Genomic DNA, 13,263 nt, shown 5'->3' with positions numbered 1-13,263 from the left:
GGAGGAAAACGAGAGAGAGAGAGAGAGAGAGAGAGAGAGAGAGAGAGAGAGAGAGAGAATAGGTTGAGTTGGGAGGGGAGACCTGAGCACTTCTCTAATAGCCTTGTCATGAAGCTGGCAATAGGATTCTTTGAGATAGATGTCTTTGAAACGCATGCCACATACATCAAATTTTAATGTCAGGTATTTACACTAGTATCTTGCTACTAGGATTTATAACTAATCCCATCGTTTTATGCTGGAAGCCAGTCCATCCTTGCTGCTTGACACAGTCACTGCAGGAAAGAAACATCTGCACAGCATATATTTCAAGGGAACTGGCGTATATAGCATACTGTTCTTAATGTGTTTGCTCTCCTTAGCGCTATGTGTTTTAACCAAGGTCACCTCTCCAAGAAAGGTTGTTTCCCCAGGTAGGGATTTTTCCCTGAAGTTAGGGAGGGGATAAAACCCCTTAACTAAGTGCCAGGCGAGTAGTTAATCACCTTAACTACAAACAGTCACACTTAGGCTACCTAATCTTTACTCCCTGGAATGGAGATAAGAAACGCCCTAACCTTTGCAATAGAAATTGACAGGATTAAAATCAACTGGTATAAATACAGATGTAACAAGACAACAAAAACCAGAACCTGGCTGGAGAACCTGGACAGAACCTAGAGACAGAACTTGGCTGGAGATCCTGGCTAGGCTGCTGATCAACTGAACGCTGTCTCCATGTCATTCTTTTTCGCCAACTCCATCCACATCTTTGGGGACCCCTGGACCTGCTGGGGTTGGACCCCAGCAGTTTTATCATCTTATTCAAATCAGTGTCCAGAATACCTACAATAATACCTGTGAACCTTGATTATCAAGTATATATGCCCCAGTGGCTTCTATATGGATATGAGGCAGGAGAGAAAGAAACCAAAGCCCCCACTTCCTGGCATGATCAAAGAGAAAACAGTTTATGGCAGGAAACCCCCTGCAGTGGTTAGAGGTCCCAACAACAAGGACTGACTAGAGATCGCATTGAATCTATAGATTGCTTTGGGTATTTTTTTAATTCAATCTAGTAAATGTGAAGATCTAATTGGCTTTATTAAGTGATTCAGGAGTCAGACAGCATCCCATCTAACAACTAAGAGAAATTTCTGAAGGGTTGTACAAAAGTAGAAGATTTTACAGAAGAAGAAGAAAAAAAGAGTAGTGTAAGGGGGCTATTAATAACAGAAAGGAAAGGATTTGGCAGGGGGCTTGACATCTTTTCTTTGGGAGATGAGAACAGGAGGGTTTTCTCATGCAGATTCCTTCTTCTTTCTACAGGGATGGAGAGGGCCCATGTGACAGATTACCTTACTGGTGCTTGACCAAAAGATTCCAACCTGGTTGATTAAAATTGTATTTCTGGGAGATGAAGAAACTTCCATTAGGTCCAGTATTAAATCTGGGTTTGGCATCCTAGACTTTTAGCATGAGTGATGCCATTTTGAGCCTGTGGTATTGTGTAACAATATTAATTTTTCCAATTAGTGAGAAGAGTATAACTTTCCATTCTTATGTCTTCATTCATATTTTTTAAACATATTTTTATTGATTTCAGAGAGGAAGGGAGAGGGAGAGGGAGATAGAAACATCAATGATGAGAGAGAATCATCAATTGGCTGCCTCCTGCACACCCCCTACTAGGGATCAAGCCCACAACTCAGGCATGTGGCCTTGCTGGAATCAAACGTGGGACCCTTTAGTCCACAGGCCAATCCTCTATCCACTAAATCAAATGAACTAGGGCTGTTTTCATATTTCTTTATTGATTTCAGAGAGGACAAGAGAGGGAGGGAGATAGAAACATCAATGAATGATGAGAGAGAATCATCAATCGGCTTCCTCCTGCACATCCCCTACAGGGGATCAAGCCCACAACCCAGGCATGTGCCCTTGACCAGAATTGGACTCAGGCCCCTTCCATCTTCAGTCCAACACTCTAGCCACTGAGCCAAATTGGCTAGGGCCTTTTTTTGTGTCTTCTTCAATAACATCAAGCAATATGTTATAGTTTTCAGTGTACAGGTCTTTCACTTCCTAGGTTATGTTTACTCCTAGTATTTTATTCTTTTTAATGCAGTTGTAAATGGGATTATTTTCTTAATTTCTCTCTCCAAAAGTTTGTTATGAGACACCACAGATTTCTGTAAATTCATTTTGTATCCCACAATGTTGCCGAATTCATTTATTGGTTCTAACAAATTGTTTTTATTTTAAATAACTTATTGGAGTGAATGAATGAAATAAACTGAATGTATTTAAAATGCAAACTTTTCTGAATTAAAGGAGCCTCACAGAAATTAAGAGAACATGTAATCATCCTGATCCTCTGCTTCCTTATTTCTGGTGGTGATGTGAGGTGATAAACCTAATTCAGTCAATTTCATTAATAAATAAAATATTAGGTGAGTCTAAGAACTCTTTCACAGGTATGGAGTCTATGTATGCATACATCTGTGTACACCTTATATGATTTTCTTTCTAATAAACACATAGACATATATGTCCAACACAGACTCATTAGTATTTTCACCTTGAATGTTTAAAGAAAATTTGAAAACATTGGAGAGAATAGAAGTTAAAAGAACAAATTATTCAACTCACATGAAACTAAAAGAAAGTAAAAATTTAGACACGAAGATTTAAAGTAGAATTGTTGAGGAAGATGGTGGCAGAGCTGATGGAAGTTGCTCTCTCTTCCTCCCAGCCCTGAACTGGAATCACAACTAAATTATACAAAAATCAACCTAAATAACCAACTGAAAACAGCTGAACAGAAGTCTTACAACCAAATATTTGCAGAAGAAGCCACATCGAGACCAGTGTCATCTTTCCTGGGGCAAGCACTACCCTCCAATCTGCATCAGCCTAGAGGACTGCACAAGCCCCACACTCCTGGCCCCCCTGCCATCCTGTCTGAGCTCACAGCCCACAAAGGAGTGTTCTGTCTGAGCCTGTACTAGGAATGGGGAGGCAGTGATCTTATTTCTAGAAACTCATATCAACACAAAAGATAATTACTTGAACTTGTATAGCAACCTTACGTTGTTTACTATGTTTTCCCTGGTAACCTCCCATATCTGACTCCCTTCCCTCAACACCATTTTCTGTCTTCAGTTAATGATGGTGGTTAAGGTGGTATTTTCAGGAGTTACTTAGTTTTCCTAGTTCTCTCCCACATATATAGGAGGCATACATGTTATTAAACCTTTGTTTGTTTTTCTCCTGTCAATCCGTCTTTTATTACAAAGACTGGAGGCCCAGTGCACAGGATTCATGCACTCGGGTGTGGGAAGGGGCGGATGGTCTCTCAGGCCAGCCTGTGCCTTCTTGCAGTCCGGAAGCCCTGGCTGGGGGTGTGCAGGGGGATGTCTCGCAGTGGACATCCTTAGCTCTGCCATGGAAGCGGGAGAGGCTCCTTCAACTGCTGCTATGCTAGCCAGCCATGAGCCAGGCTGCTGGCTGAGCAGCACTCCCCGTGTAGGAGCTCACTGACCACCAGGGGGCAGCTCTTGTTTTGCGTGTCCGGCCCCTGGTGGTCAGTGTGCACCATAGATATCTGTCTATTTGCATTACCCTTTTATTATGTAGAATGTGTAAGCCAAGAACCCAGAAAGGTATAAGTTAAATTATTTCTCTGCCCCTACAGAACAACAGGCTATCCAGCCGTGGGCAAACTACAGCCCGCGGGCTGGGTCTGGCCCATTTGAAATGAATAAAACTAAAAAAAAAAAAGACCGTACCCTTTTATGTAATGATGTTTACTTTGAATTTATATTAGTTCACACAAACACTCCATCCATGTTTTTGTTCCGGCCCTCCGGTCCAGTTTAAGAACCCATTGTGGCCCTCGAGTCAAAAAGTTTGCCCACCCCTGGATACCATATAGCTTAGGGAAGTAGAAGGCTATACCATCTAGGTTTGCATAAGTGCACTTTCTGATTCACACTCAATGACAACATCGCCTGTGGATGCATTTCTCAGAACATGTCCCTGTTTGCTAAGCAGTGCATGACTGTACATCTTTCATTCAAATTCTTAAGCAAACACAATTTTTGGTGAAGATGGCCTACAACTACCTACTCCTTACTCCACAACAGGACCAAAACTTGCTACTCAAAGAGTGGTCCTCAGACCAGGACTGCAAAATCAGCATTTTCCTGGACCTTATGAGAAATGCAGATACCCTGGGCCCACCAGCATCTCCTGAATCAGTATTTGAACTTGAACTAGAATCGTGGGTGATTCATATTGATAAAGACTAACAGCAATTTAAGCAAACATAACCAGTCATGAGGGTCTATGGGAGGGGATAGCACTAATGGAATTTCTCACACTGTATGTAATCGTGAGAGCACTACAAGAGGTACTCTATGTTTATAAAACCCCATGGTCCTAACTGCCCCTTCCTTCTTCCTTCCCCCTCTATAAGTACCCCTCCATCTTGGCACACAGGCTAGAGTGTGCATGTGTCTTGTCATATCTACATGCATGGTGGTCTATGTTTTTTTTTTGGAGGTAAGTCACATTTGTTTCATATAAGGATGGAAAGTCACAGCAGTGCTTGGAGGGTCAGCGCTGAATGCCAGTTGGCGTGTTCTCATGCAGTGGAGTGGTGGAAGTGGCCATTTCAGGTTCCCCATTGGCCAGGCCCACATGCCTCTCCTGGGTCACCACCTCCCCGCCACTCGGTCATCACTGGTGGTCGAGCCATGCCAGTCTGCTCGGTTCAAATCTCCATGCATTTTCCTCATCTTTCTCTGCCTTGATGCTCTTACTCATTCTTCTCTTCCACGGAGCCTTCGCAGATCTCCTCTCCAAGCTAAGGACCTCAGACTTGTTTTTAAATGTTTTTATTGATTTTTAAAGACAGAGGCATGGGGAGGTTACAATACTATCTTTTTTCCTGAATAAATCCTCTTGGTGATGAAACACCTAGGCAATAGTATTTTTTAGTCAATAATAGGCACTGTGAAGTTGGAGAAGGTCTCATCTAGACTAGGAATTTTTACCTTCTAAATATAACATAATTATTTGTGCTGGGTATTGCAAGTATTTACCATTCTACCTTCAGATATTCCCTCTTTGGGAACCACTGCACAGTTTGAGAACTGAAAGCATCATGACAGATTCTAATCAAAACATATTCCTTACTCTGATTATAATGTTGGGTTGGTCACTAAACTTCTTCAAGCCCCACTTCTGCAATGGAGAATGAAGGTCAAAATTGTATCACTTCAGAGAGAGAACCTTTATAAAATTTAAATCAAACAGTGCATACAAGGTACTAAACTCAGATTGGATAGCATTAAATTATATAATTATGTCTCATAATTAACAAAGGTCTTATAATGTGGGACTAAGTAGCAGCTCTTATCTTCTGATATAAGTATGAAATTTCTCATTGATTTGGAAAATGTGTCATGAAGGCAAGGAGGGCGGTGCCCAAGCTTTACATAAAAGTCACACTGTCCTCTCCCTTGTTGAAGAGAGAAATAGCAATTTTCTGGAGGTATCATGGCTTGTGCCCCATGACAGGTCAGTACTTTGAAAATCCAAGTTCCTAGTCAAGCCACCTTCCTCAGTCTTGGACTTTAGAGAAAATGTAATTCAGAGTTGGGAAAGGTGCTGGGAGATGAGACTCAAGAGGGTCATGGAGAAGGAGTAACAAAAACAGGATTCACTTAACTTCTAACCTGGTCCCTTGGGAACAAAGAATGGGCAGGAAATTTTTCCATTCTGTTCAGACCAGTGTGTCCACAGGGAAACCGGGTGCTCAGAGGTGAGAGCAACAATGCAAACAGCATCTAATGAGCAGTAAAAGGGAGGAGTAATATCTTCTCCGCAGCAGACTCGCAACATGTGCAACGTTAGGCTGGAAAAGAACATATTTGTTTCTTTTGGGGTCTTAATTCTGACTCTGGAACTAGTGCTTGACTCCTTCCTGCTCTTTTGTCTGAGAACAGAGCTTCAGTCTCCAGCATTAACCTTCCAGGGAGCAATTCAGACTTCTACAAGGAGCCTTTCCTTTCAGAGGCCCATCCAGGTGAGTCTGTGAGTGCAGCAGGCGCTGTGGGAAGATTCAAGGAGTGCATCCCAGAATTTCTCCCTGAGGTAACCTGAGAGCCTAACCAGGCCAGCTCAGAACTGAGAGACGACCATATCTGTGTGCTAGGTGGGCGAATATATAGTTAATACATTTAGTATGCTAAATTAGTTTTCTCCTAAAAACATTGCTGTTTGGCATAGAATTAGTTTATATATGTATAGATGGAGTTAGGGGAATGGATGAAAATGTATTAATTTTGTGTGGTCAATTCTATCAGTCTGTCACATTGTGTCTTCACCAATTACTTTTAAACATAAACAGTTCTACATTTTTCACCTTGGCAAACACATTCTTCCACATTCAATTAATGATTTTTTCTATCTATTTTCTAAGCATAATCTATTTATGTTTACATAGGCAGAAATTATAACTGTAGATACTGCTTAATTCACTGCCTTTTAAAAGTATATTTTTGTGTGCTTTTTTCCACATCCTGCACATATATATAGAACTGGAGCGCCATATTGATGTAATTAAAATGTGTTGGGGTTTTTTTGGGGGGGAGGCACATTGCTTTTTTTTGAAATTAGTTTTATAATTTTATTCAATTTTATTAATGCCATTATTTGAATACACAATATTTAACTATGTTTATTTTCCCTGCCATTTTTATATTGTGAATATTCCATACCTTAACTTCTTTTCCATATGAAAACACACATTAATAAAACTACATAAATAAACAAAATCAGTGAGCTCCCTGCTCATTTGACCTCACATTATACAAAGAAGGCCCAGTACAATGAAATAGGTGTGCTATGATATCATATTCTCAGGGATAAATATGTGAAGAAAGGCGATCAATTGTTGTGGCATAAGCAGGATTTTATAAAAAATGTTTGGGGATGATTCATAAGTTGACAAGGAACAGAGTAGGACTAGTGCCCACCCATCAGTTGTGTCACAAAAGAGGTCAAAACTCAAACCCAAAAATAGCAAAGGAAAGATGCTATTGAGCCATATAAACACCAGAGTGGCCTAATAAACATGGAATAGGTGCAGGAATCACAATTAGATCAGAGGCTGGGAGGGCGCTGTGATGAGGCCAGTGGTGCAATGAAGGTCCAGTCTGTGTGTGGTTCCTTGAGTCTGAGGTAACTTCAGCACCCACACTGGCTCCCTCTTCTCGCTGCACCTGGCCCTCTGCCGGGGTCTTCACTCTTATTACTTTTCATTCATTAGTAGTAAAGGGCCTTTTAAGCAGGTCTTGCATTGCTTGTGTTGAATTCCAGATCTGTTTTACTGTGTCTCAAAATAAGACATGCCTTTTACATTATGATCCAGCATTTTTGTGCAAACACACACACACACACACACACACACACACACACACACACACGAGAAAAAAAGGGAACCATGAAATGATTATGTATGGACCCTCACTGTGTATGGCACACTCTAATGCTTTCTTTTGTGCCTCCTTGATTCCATTCTATTTCATTCTTACAACTGTAATCTGCAAAGGGCTCCTGATCTCAGAACATAGAGAACATTCCTCAAGCATATCCTCCACACCTAACTTCATAGAATCCTGTCATAGAATACATGTTTATCAGCCACACTAAACTAAATCTAAAGGGGAAAGAAGGTGTTTGTATAACATGCTATATGCCTCAGGTACTCACAGTCTAGCAAGGAACAAAGACATGGGATTAAATAAAAATCTCACCATGGGTGCCCTAACACTTAGATTAATAGCGTGAGAAAGTGACCTATTACTGTGCTAATCTTAGAAAAAGAAAAGGTTCGTGAAGGAGATGATTCAGTCTCTCTAAAAGAGGAGTTGGAGTTTGGAGGATGGAGAGGGGTGAAAAATTCCAAAAGACCAGTGGGGAGACCCCAAGCAGATTAAAGCAAGCCCATAAAGGCTCTGAGCCCTGAAGCTGTGGTGTCAGGTGAAGTGGACTCAGTTCAATGTTTAGGAGACCAGTGGTAGGGAGGCCAGGGCTCTGTGAGGGTGGAGCTGGCTGAAAGTTCACAGGCACTTGTGTTTGAAGCTATAGAATTTTGGCTTCTATCTCCAGTGAAGTATCACTAGAGAAGGAATTTAAATCAGAGAGTTCGATGATCAGCTTTAAAGTTCTCTCTGAGTCAATGTGAATATTTGGCTAACGGGGTGCCTGCCTGTTAGATGGGAGAGATGACAGGGAACTGAAATATGTCTGTGGAATTGGAGACCAAGATGTTAGGAAGCAATGAAGACATTTGAGAGGAGGAAGAAAATAATCAGCCTCATCCCATCAGAGTGGTAACCATTCATTTACCAACAAGAAGGAAGTACACCAAGTTCTTTACATACAGTATATTGATTATCTGTCCACCATCATAGGCTGTTGGATACTATAATCCTCATCATCAGGTGAGGTTATTAACAATTATTAAGCTGTAGCCCTAACCACTTTGGCTCTGTGGATAGAGCATGGACCCAGGACTGAAGGGTCAAGGACACATTTCTGGGGTGAGGGCTTGATCCCCAGTAAGGGGTGTGAAGAAGACAGCCGATCAATGATCCTCTCTGATCATTAATGTTCCTATCTCTATCTCCTTCTCCCTTCCTCTCTGAAATCAATAAAAATACATATTTGAGAAAAAGACAAGGGGAGAATCTTAAAAGCAGCAAGAGAAAAACAGTTAGTTACCTACAAGAGAGCATCCATATGACTCTCAGCTGATTTCTCAGCAGAAAACATGCAGGCCAAAAGGGAGTGGTAAGAAATATTCAGTGATGAATATCAAGGACCTATGACCAAGAATACTCTACCCAGCCAAGCCACCATTTAGAATTGAAGGTCAAATAAAGAGCTTCACATACAAGAAAAAGTTAAAGGAGTTCATTCCCACCAAAACAGTATTACAGGAAATGTTGAAGGGTATTTTAAAGAAGAAGAAAAAGAGAAGGAAGGAAAAGAATAATGAGGAGGAGGGTGAGCGGGAAGAGGAAGAAGATGGGAGGAAAAAAAGAAGGAGAAGAAAAATATAGCAAATATGAAGAATAGAATGGCAATAAAAATATATCTATTAATAATTGAAACTAAAATCAAGGTAAATGAACAAGAAGTCTAATGAACAAAATAAACTGATGAGTAAAATAGAACCAGAGGCATAGAAATATGGAACAGACTGACAAATCTCAGAGGGAAGGGGGAAGAGTAGGGAAGAGATTAACCAAAGAACTTATATGCATATGTGCATTACCTATGGACACAGACAATAAGATGGTGAAGGCCTCCAGTGGGATAGGAACTGGGATAGGAACTGGGTAAAGGGGGTAATGGAGTTGAAAAAGGAGGACATCTGTAATACTCTCAATAATAAAGATTTTTTAAAAAACTAACAACAACAAAAAAAAAACCTGTGTAGTCCATGGCCACCTTGGGGAAAAGGTCTGAGGAGGACAGAAATTCCTAATCAGAATGTCATGGGTTAGGGTGTGTGTCGTAAAGGGGATGATATGTTCAAAAAAATAGATATTGATTACTTTATTGCAAAGTATAATTGTAGCATTTCAATTATGTTAGTAATATTCAATGATTTAAGAATGATCATGCTACTTTTTCTTTTCTACTAGTCACCTACACCACATGGGACGAAACAATGATACCCCAATTTCAGAATTTATTCTCCTGGGATTTTCAGAGGAACCAGCACTGCAGCCCCTCATATTTGGGCTTTTCCTCTCCATGTACCTGATCACTGTGTTGGGAAACCTGCTCATCATCCTGGCTGTCAGCTCAGACTCCCACCTCCACACCCCCATGTACTTCTTCCTCGCCAACCTGTCCTTGGTAGACATCAGTGTCACCTCCACCACCGTCCCAAAGATGCTGGTGAACATCCAGACACAGAGCAGAGTCATCACCTATGCAGGCTGCATCACACAGTTGTATTTTTTCATACTCTTTGCAGGACTGGATGACTTTCTTTTAGCCGTGATGGCCTATGACAGGTATGTGGCCATCTGCCACCCCCTGCACTATATGGTCATCATGAACTCCTGGCTCTGTGGACTGCTGGTTCTGATGTCCTGGATCATGGGATCTCTGAATTCCTTGTTACAAAGTGTGATAGTGTCTCGATTGTCCTTCTGTAAGGACTTCAAAATTCCCCACTTTTTCTGTGAACTCAAACAGGTCATCCAACTTGCCTGTTCTGACACCTTTCTTAATAACATGGTGATGTATTTTGTATCAGTGCTTCTGGGTTGTGGTCCCCTTGCTGGTATCCTTTACTCTTACTCTAAGATAGTGTCCTCTATACGTGCAATCCCATCAGCTCAGGGGAAGTATAAGGCATTTTCTACCTGTGCATCTCACCTCTCAGCTGTCTCCTTATTTTATGGTACAGTCCTAGGAGTGTATCTCAGCTCTGCTGCTACCCACAGCTCACACTCAAGTGCAGCAGCCTCAGTGATGTATGCCCTGGTCACACCCATGCTGAACCCCTTCATCTACAGTCTGAGAAACAAAGACATAAAGAGGGCCCTGAAAAGATTCTATGGGATGGCAGGTAGAAAAGGGACAACCATCCTGAGGTAGAAAAAGTCCTCCAAGACTCAAAACCAGAAATTGAGATTCTTTCATCAGATTGTAGTTTTCAAACTTATTCTTCAAACTTATTCAAACTTATTTGTATTCTGTCCTTGAATTTCCTTTGTTTGTTTCAATTCTTCTATACAATTTAAGTAACCATTTTATTAAGCTTTATGCTTTGTCTGTTATATAGACAGTTGTTCCCTTTGTCGTTTTTTGTACCTTCACAAAGTTTTTTCCAACCCAGATCAGAAATGTTTGGAAGTTGTCATTTAATTCATTGGCAACATTGATGTCTTAACAATAATTTCTTCTCAAATGACTTATATCATTGTAAGTAATTTGTTCTGTGTTCATCATGTGTCCTTCATTCTTTGTACATCGGTACCTTAACTGATCTTCCTGATACTGTAGATTTTATGGTTGTTCCCTATAAGTGTCAGTCTATTGATTGTGATGGAATAGGATAGGGATGCCTGGGCACTGGCCTGGGTCCTACAACTTGTTCCTCAGACCAGAGTCAATGTTGTGACTAGATGGATCCTTATGGTCCTTATGATTTCAACAGCCAACATGGAACTATGAATATGTAAGTTTTATTACTCACAGGTCCAGCATGCCCAAATACCACACACGAGAGTTGGATTTAGAGCAGGAGGAGGAAAAGCAGGATCACCCCTGTGGTCAGTTATCCAGGTTACTCAGGGTTTTCTACAAGGGGAATTTTATAATATGTTAATCTTGTGTAAAAATCACAAAAATTTTGTGTTTATTTTTTTATTTTATTTTATTTTATTTTATTTTTTTATTGCTTAAAGTATTACAAAAAGTATTACATATGTCTCCTTTTTCCGAGCCCCCCCCCCCCGCCCTGGACAATGCCCTGGCTTCCCCTACCCGCCGGTGTCTTATGTCCATTGGTTATGCTTATATGCATGCATACAAGTCCTTTGGTTGATCTCTTACCTGCCCCCCTCCTGCCCTCCCACCCTCCCCAGCCTTCCTGCTGTAGTTTGACAGTCTGTTCGAGGCAGCTCTGCCTCTGTATCTATTTTTGTTCATAAGTTTATAATGGTCTTTATTATCCAGAAATGAGTGACATCATGTGGTATTTTTCCTTCATTGACTGGCTTATTTCACTTAGCATAATGCTCTCCAGTTCCATCCATGCTGTTGCAAATGGTAAGAGTTCCTTCTTTTTTATAGCAGCATAGTATTCCATTGTGTAGATGTACCACAGTTTTCTAATCCATTCATCTACAGATGGGCACTTAGGCTGTTTCCAGATCTTAGCTATGGTGAATTGTGCTGCTATGAACATAGGGGTGTATATATCCTTTCTGATTGGTGTTTCTGGTTTCCTGGGATATATTCCTAGAAGTGGGACCACAGGGTCAAATGGGAGTTCCATTTGTAGTTTTTTGAGGAAACTCCATACTGTCTTCCATAGTGGCTGCACCAGTCTGCATTCCCACCAGCAGTGCACAAGTGTTCCTTTTTCTCCACATCCTCTCCAGCACTTGTCGTTTGTTGATTTGTTGATGATAGCCAGTCTGACAGGTGTGAGATGGTACCTCATTGTTGTTTTGATTTGCATCTCTCGGATGATTAGTGACTTTGAGCATGTTTTCATATGTCTCTTGGCTTTCTGAATGTCCTCTTTTGAAAGGTGTCTATTTAGATCCTTTGCCCATTTTTTGAGTGGATTGTTTATCTTCCTTTTGTTAAGTTGTATGAGTTCCCTATAAATTTTGGAGATTAGGCCCTTATCAGATATGACATTGGCAAATATGTTTTCCCACACAGTGGGTTTTCTTGTTATTTTGTTGATAGTTTCTTTTGCTGTGCAGAAGCTTTTTATTTTGATGTAGTCCCATTTGTTTATTTTCTCTTTAGTTTCCAATGCCCTTGGAGCTGTATCGGTGAAGAAATTGCTTCGGCATATGTCTGAGATTTTGTTGCCTTTGGATTCTTCTAGTATTTCTATGGTTTCCCGTCGTATATTTAAGTCCTTTATCCATTTTGAGTTTATTTTTGTGTATGGTGTAAGTTGATGGTCCAGTTTCATTTTCTTGCATGTATCTGTCCAATTTTCCCAACACCATTTATTGAAGAGACTATCTTGACTCCATTGTATGTTCTTGCCTCCTTTGTCAAATATTAATTGAGCGTATTGGTTGGGGCTGATTTCTGGGCTCTCTATTCTATTCCATTGATCTATATGTCTGTTCTTGTGCCAGTACCAGGCAGTTTTGAGAACAGTGGCTTTGTAATACAGCTTGATATCTGGTATTGAGATCCCACCTACTTTGTTCTTTCTCAGGATGGCTGCAGCTATTCGGGGTCATTTTTTATTCCAGATGAATTTTTGGAGAGTACGTTCTAGGTCTGTGAAATATGCCATTGGTATTTTAATGGGCAGTGCGTTGAATTTATAGATTGCTTTGGGCAGTATGGACATTTTAATGATGTTGATTCTACCAATCCAAGAACATGGTATGTTTTTCCATCTCTTTATGTCTTCCTGTATCTCTTTTTTCAACGTCCTGTAGTTTTCTGAGAAGAGGTCTTTTACCTCTTTAGTTAAGTTTATTCCTA

At 40.7% G+C, this 13,263-nt stretch overlaps 1 protein-coding gene across 2 annotated transcripts; it reads left to right on the top strand.

The window, feature by feature from the left end:
• Positions 1-9,711: 9,711 nt before the first annotated feature.
• On the top strand, positions 9,712-11,871 carry LOC118652605 (olfactory receptor 7A5-like). Of its 2 annotated transcripts, XM_036302596.1 has the most exons (2): positions 9,718-10,628; positions 11,844-11,871. In XM_036302596.1, exons 1-2 carry the CDS (start codon positions 9,718-9,720, stop codon positions 11,869-11,871), a joined length of 939 nt encoding a protein of 312 aa, XP_036158489.1. The 2 variants fall into 2 exon arrangements, with proteins under 2 accessions (XP_036158490.1, XP_036158489.1); XM_036302597.1 differs by lacking the exon at positions 11,844-11,871 and having other exon boundaries at positions 9,712-10,671.
• Positions 11,872-13,263: the final 1,392 nt, after the last annotated feature.

The sequence above is a fragment of the Myotis myotis genome, unplaced genomic scaffold (assembly GCF_014108235.1).
Source record: "Myotis myotis isolate mMyoMyo1 unplaced genomic scaffold, mMyoMyo1.p scaffold_m19_p_32, whole genome shotgun sequence".
In the NCBI taxonomy this organism is placed as follows: domain Eukaryota; kingdom Metazoa; phylum Chordata; class Mammalia; order Chiroptera; family Vespertilionidae; genus Myotis; species Myotis myotis.
The sequence above is the reverse complement of the archived record's forward strand: the minus strand, read 5'-3'. Positions and strand labels throughout refer to the sequence as shown.

Coding starts and splice junctions, on each gene's coding strand:
- LOC118652605 (XM_036302597.1), top strand. CDS start 9,718: ATGGGACGAAACAATGATACCCCAATTTCAGAATTTATTCTCCTGGGA.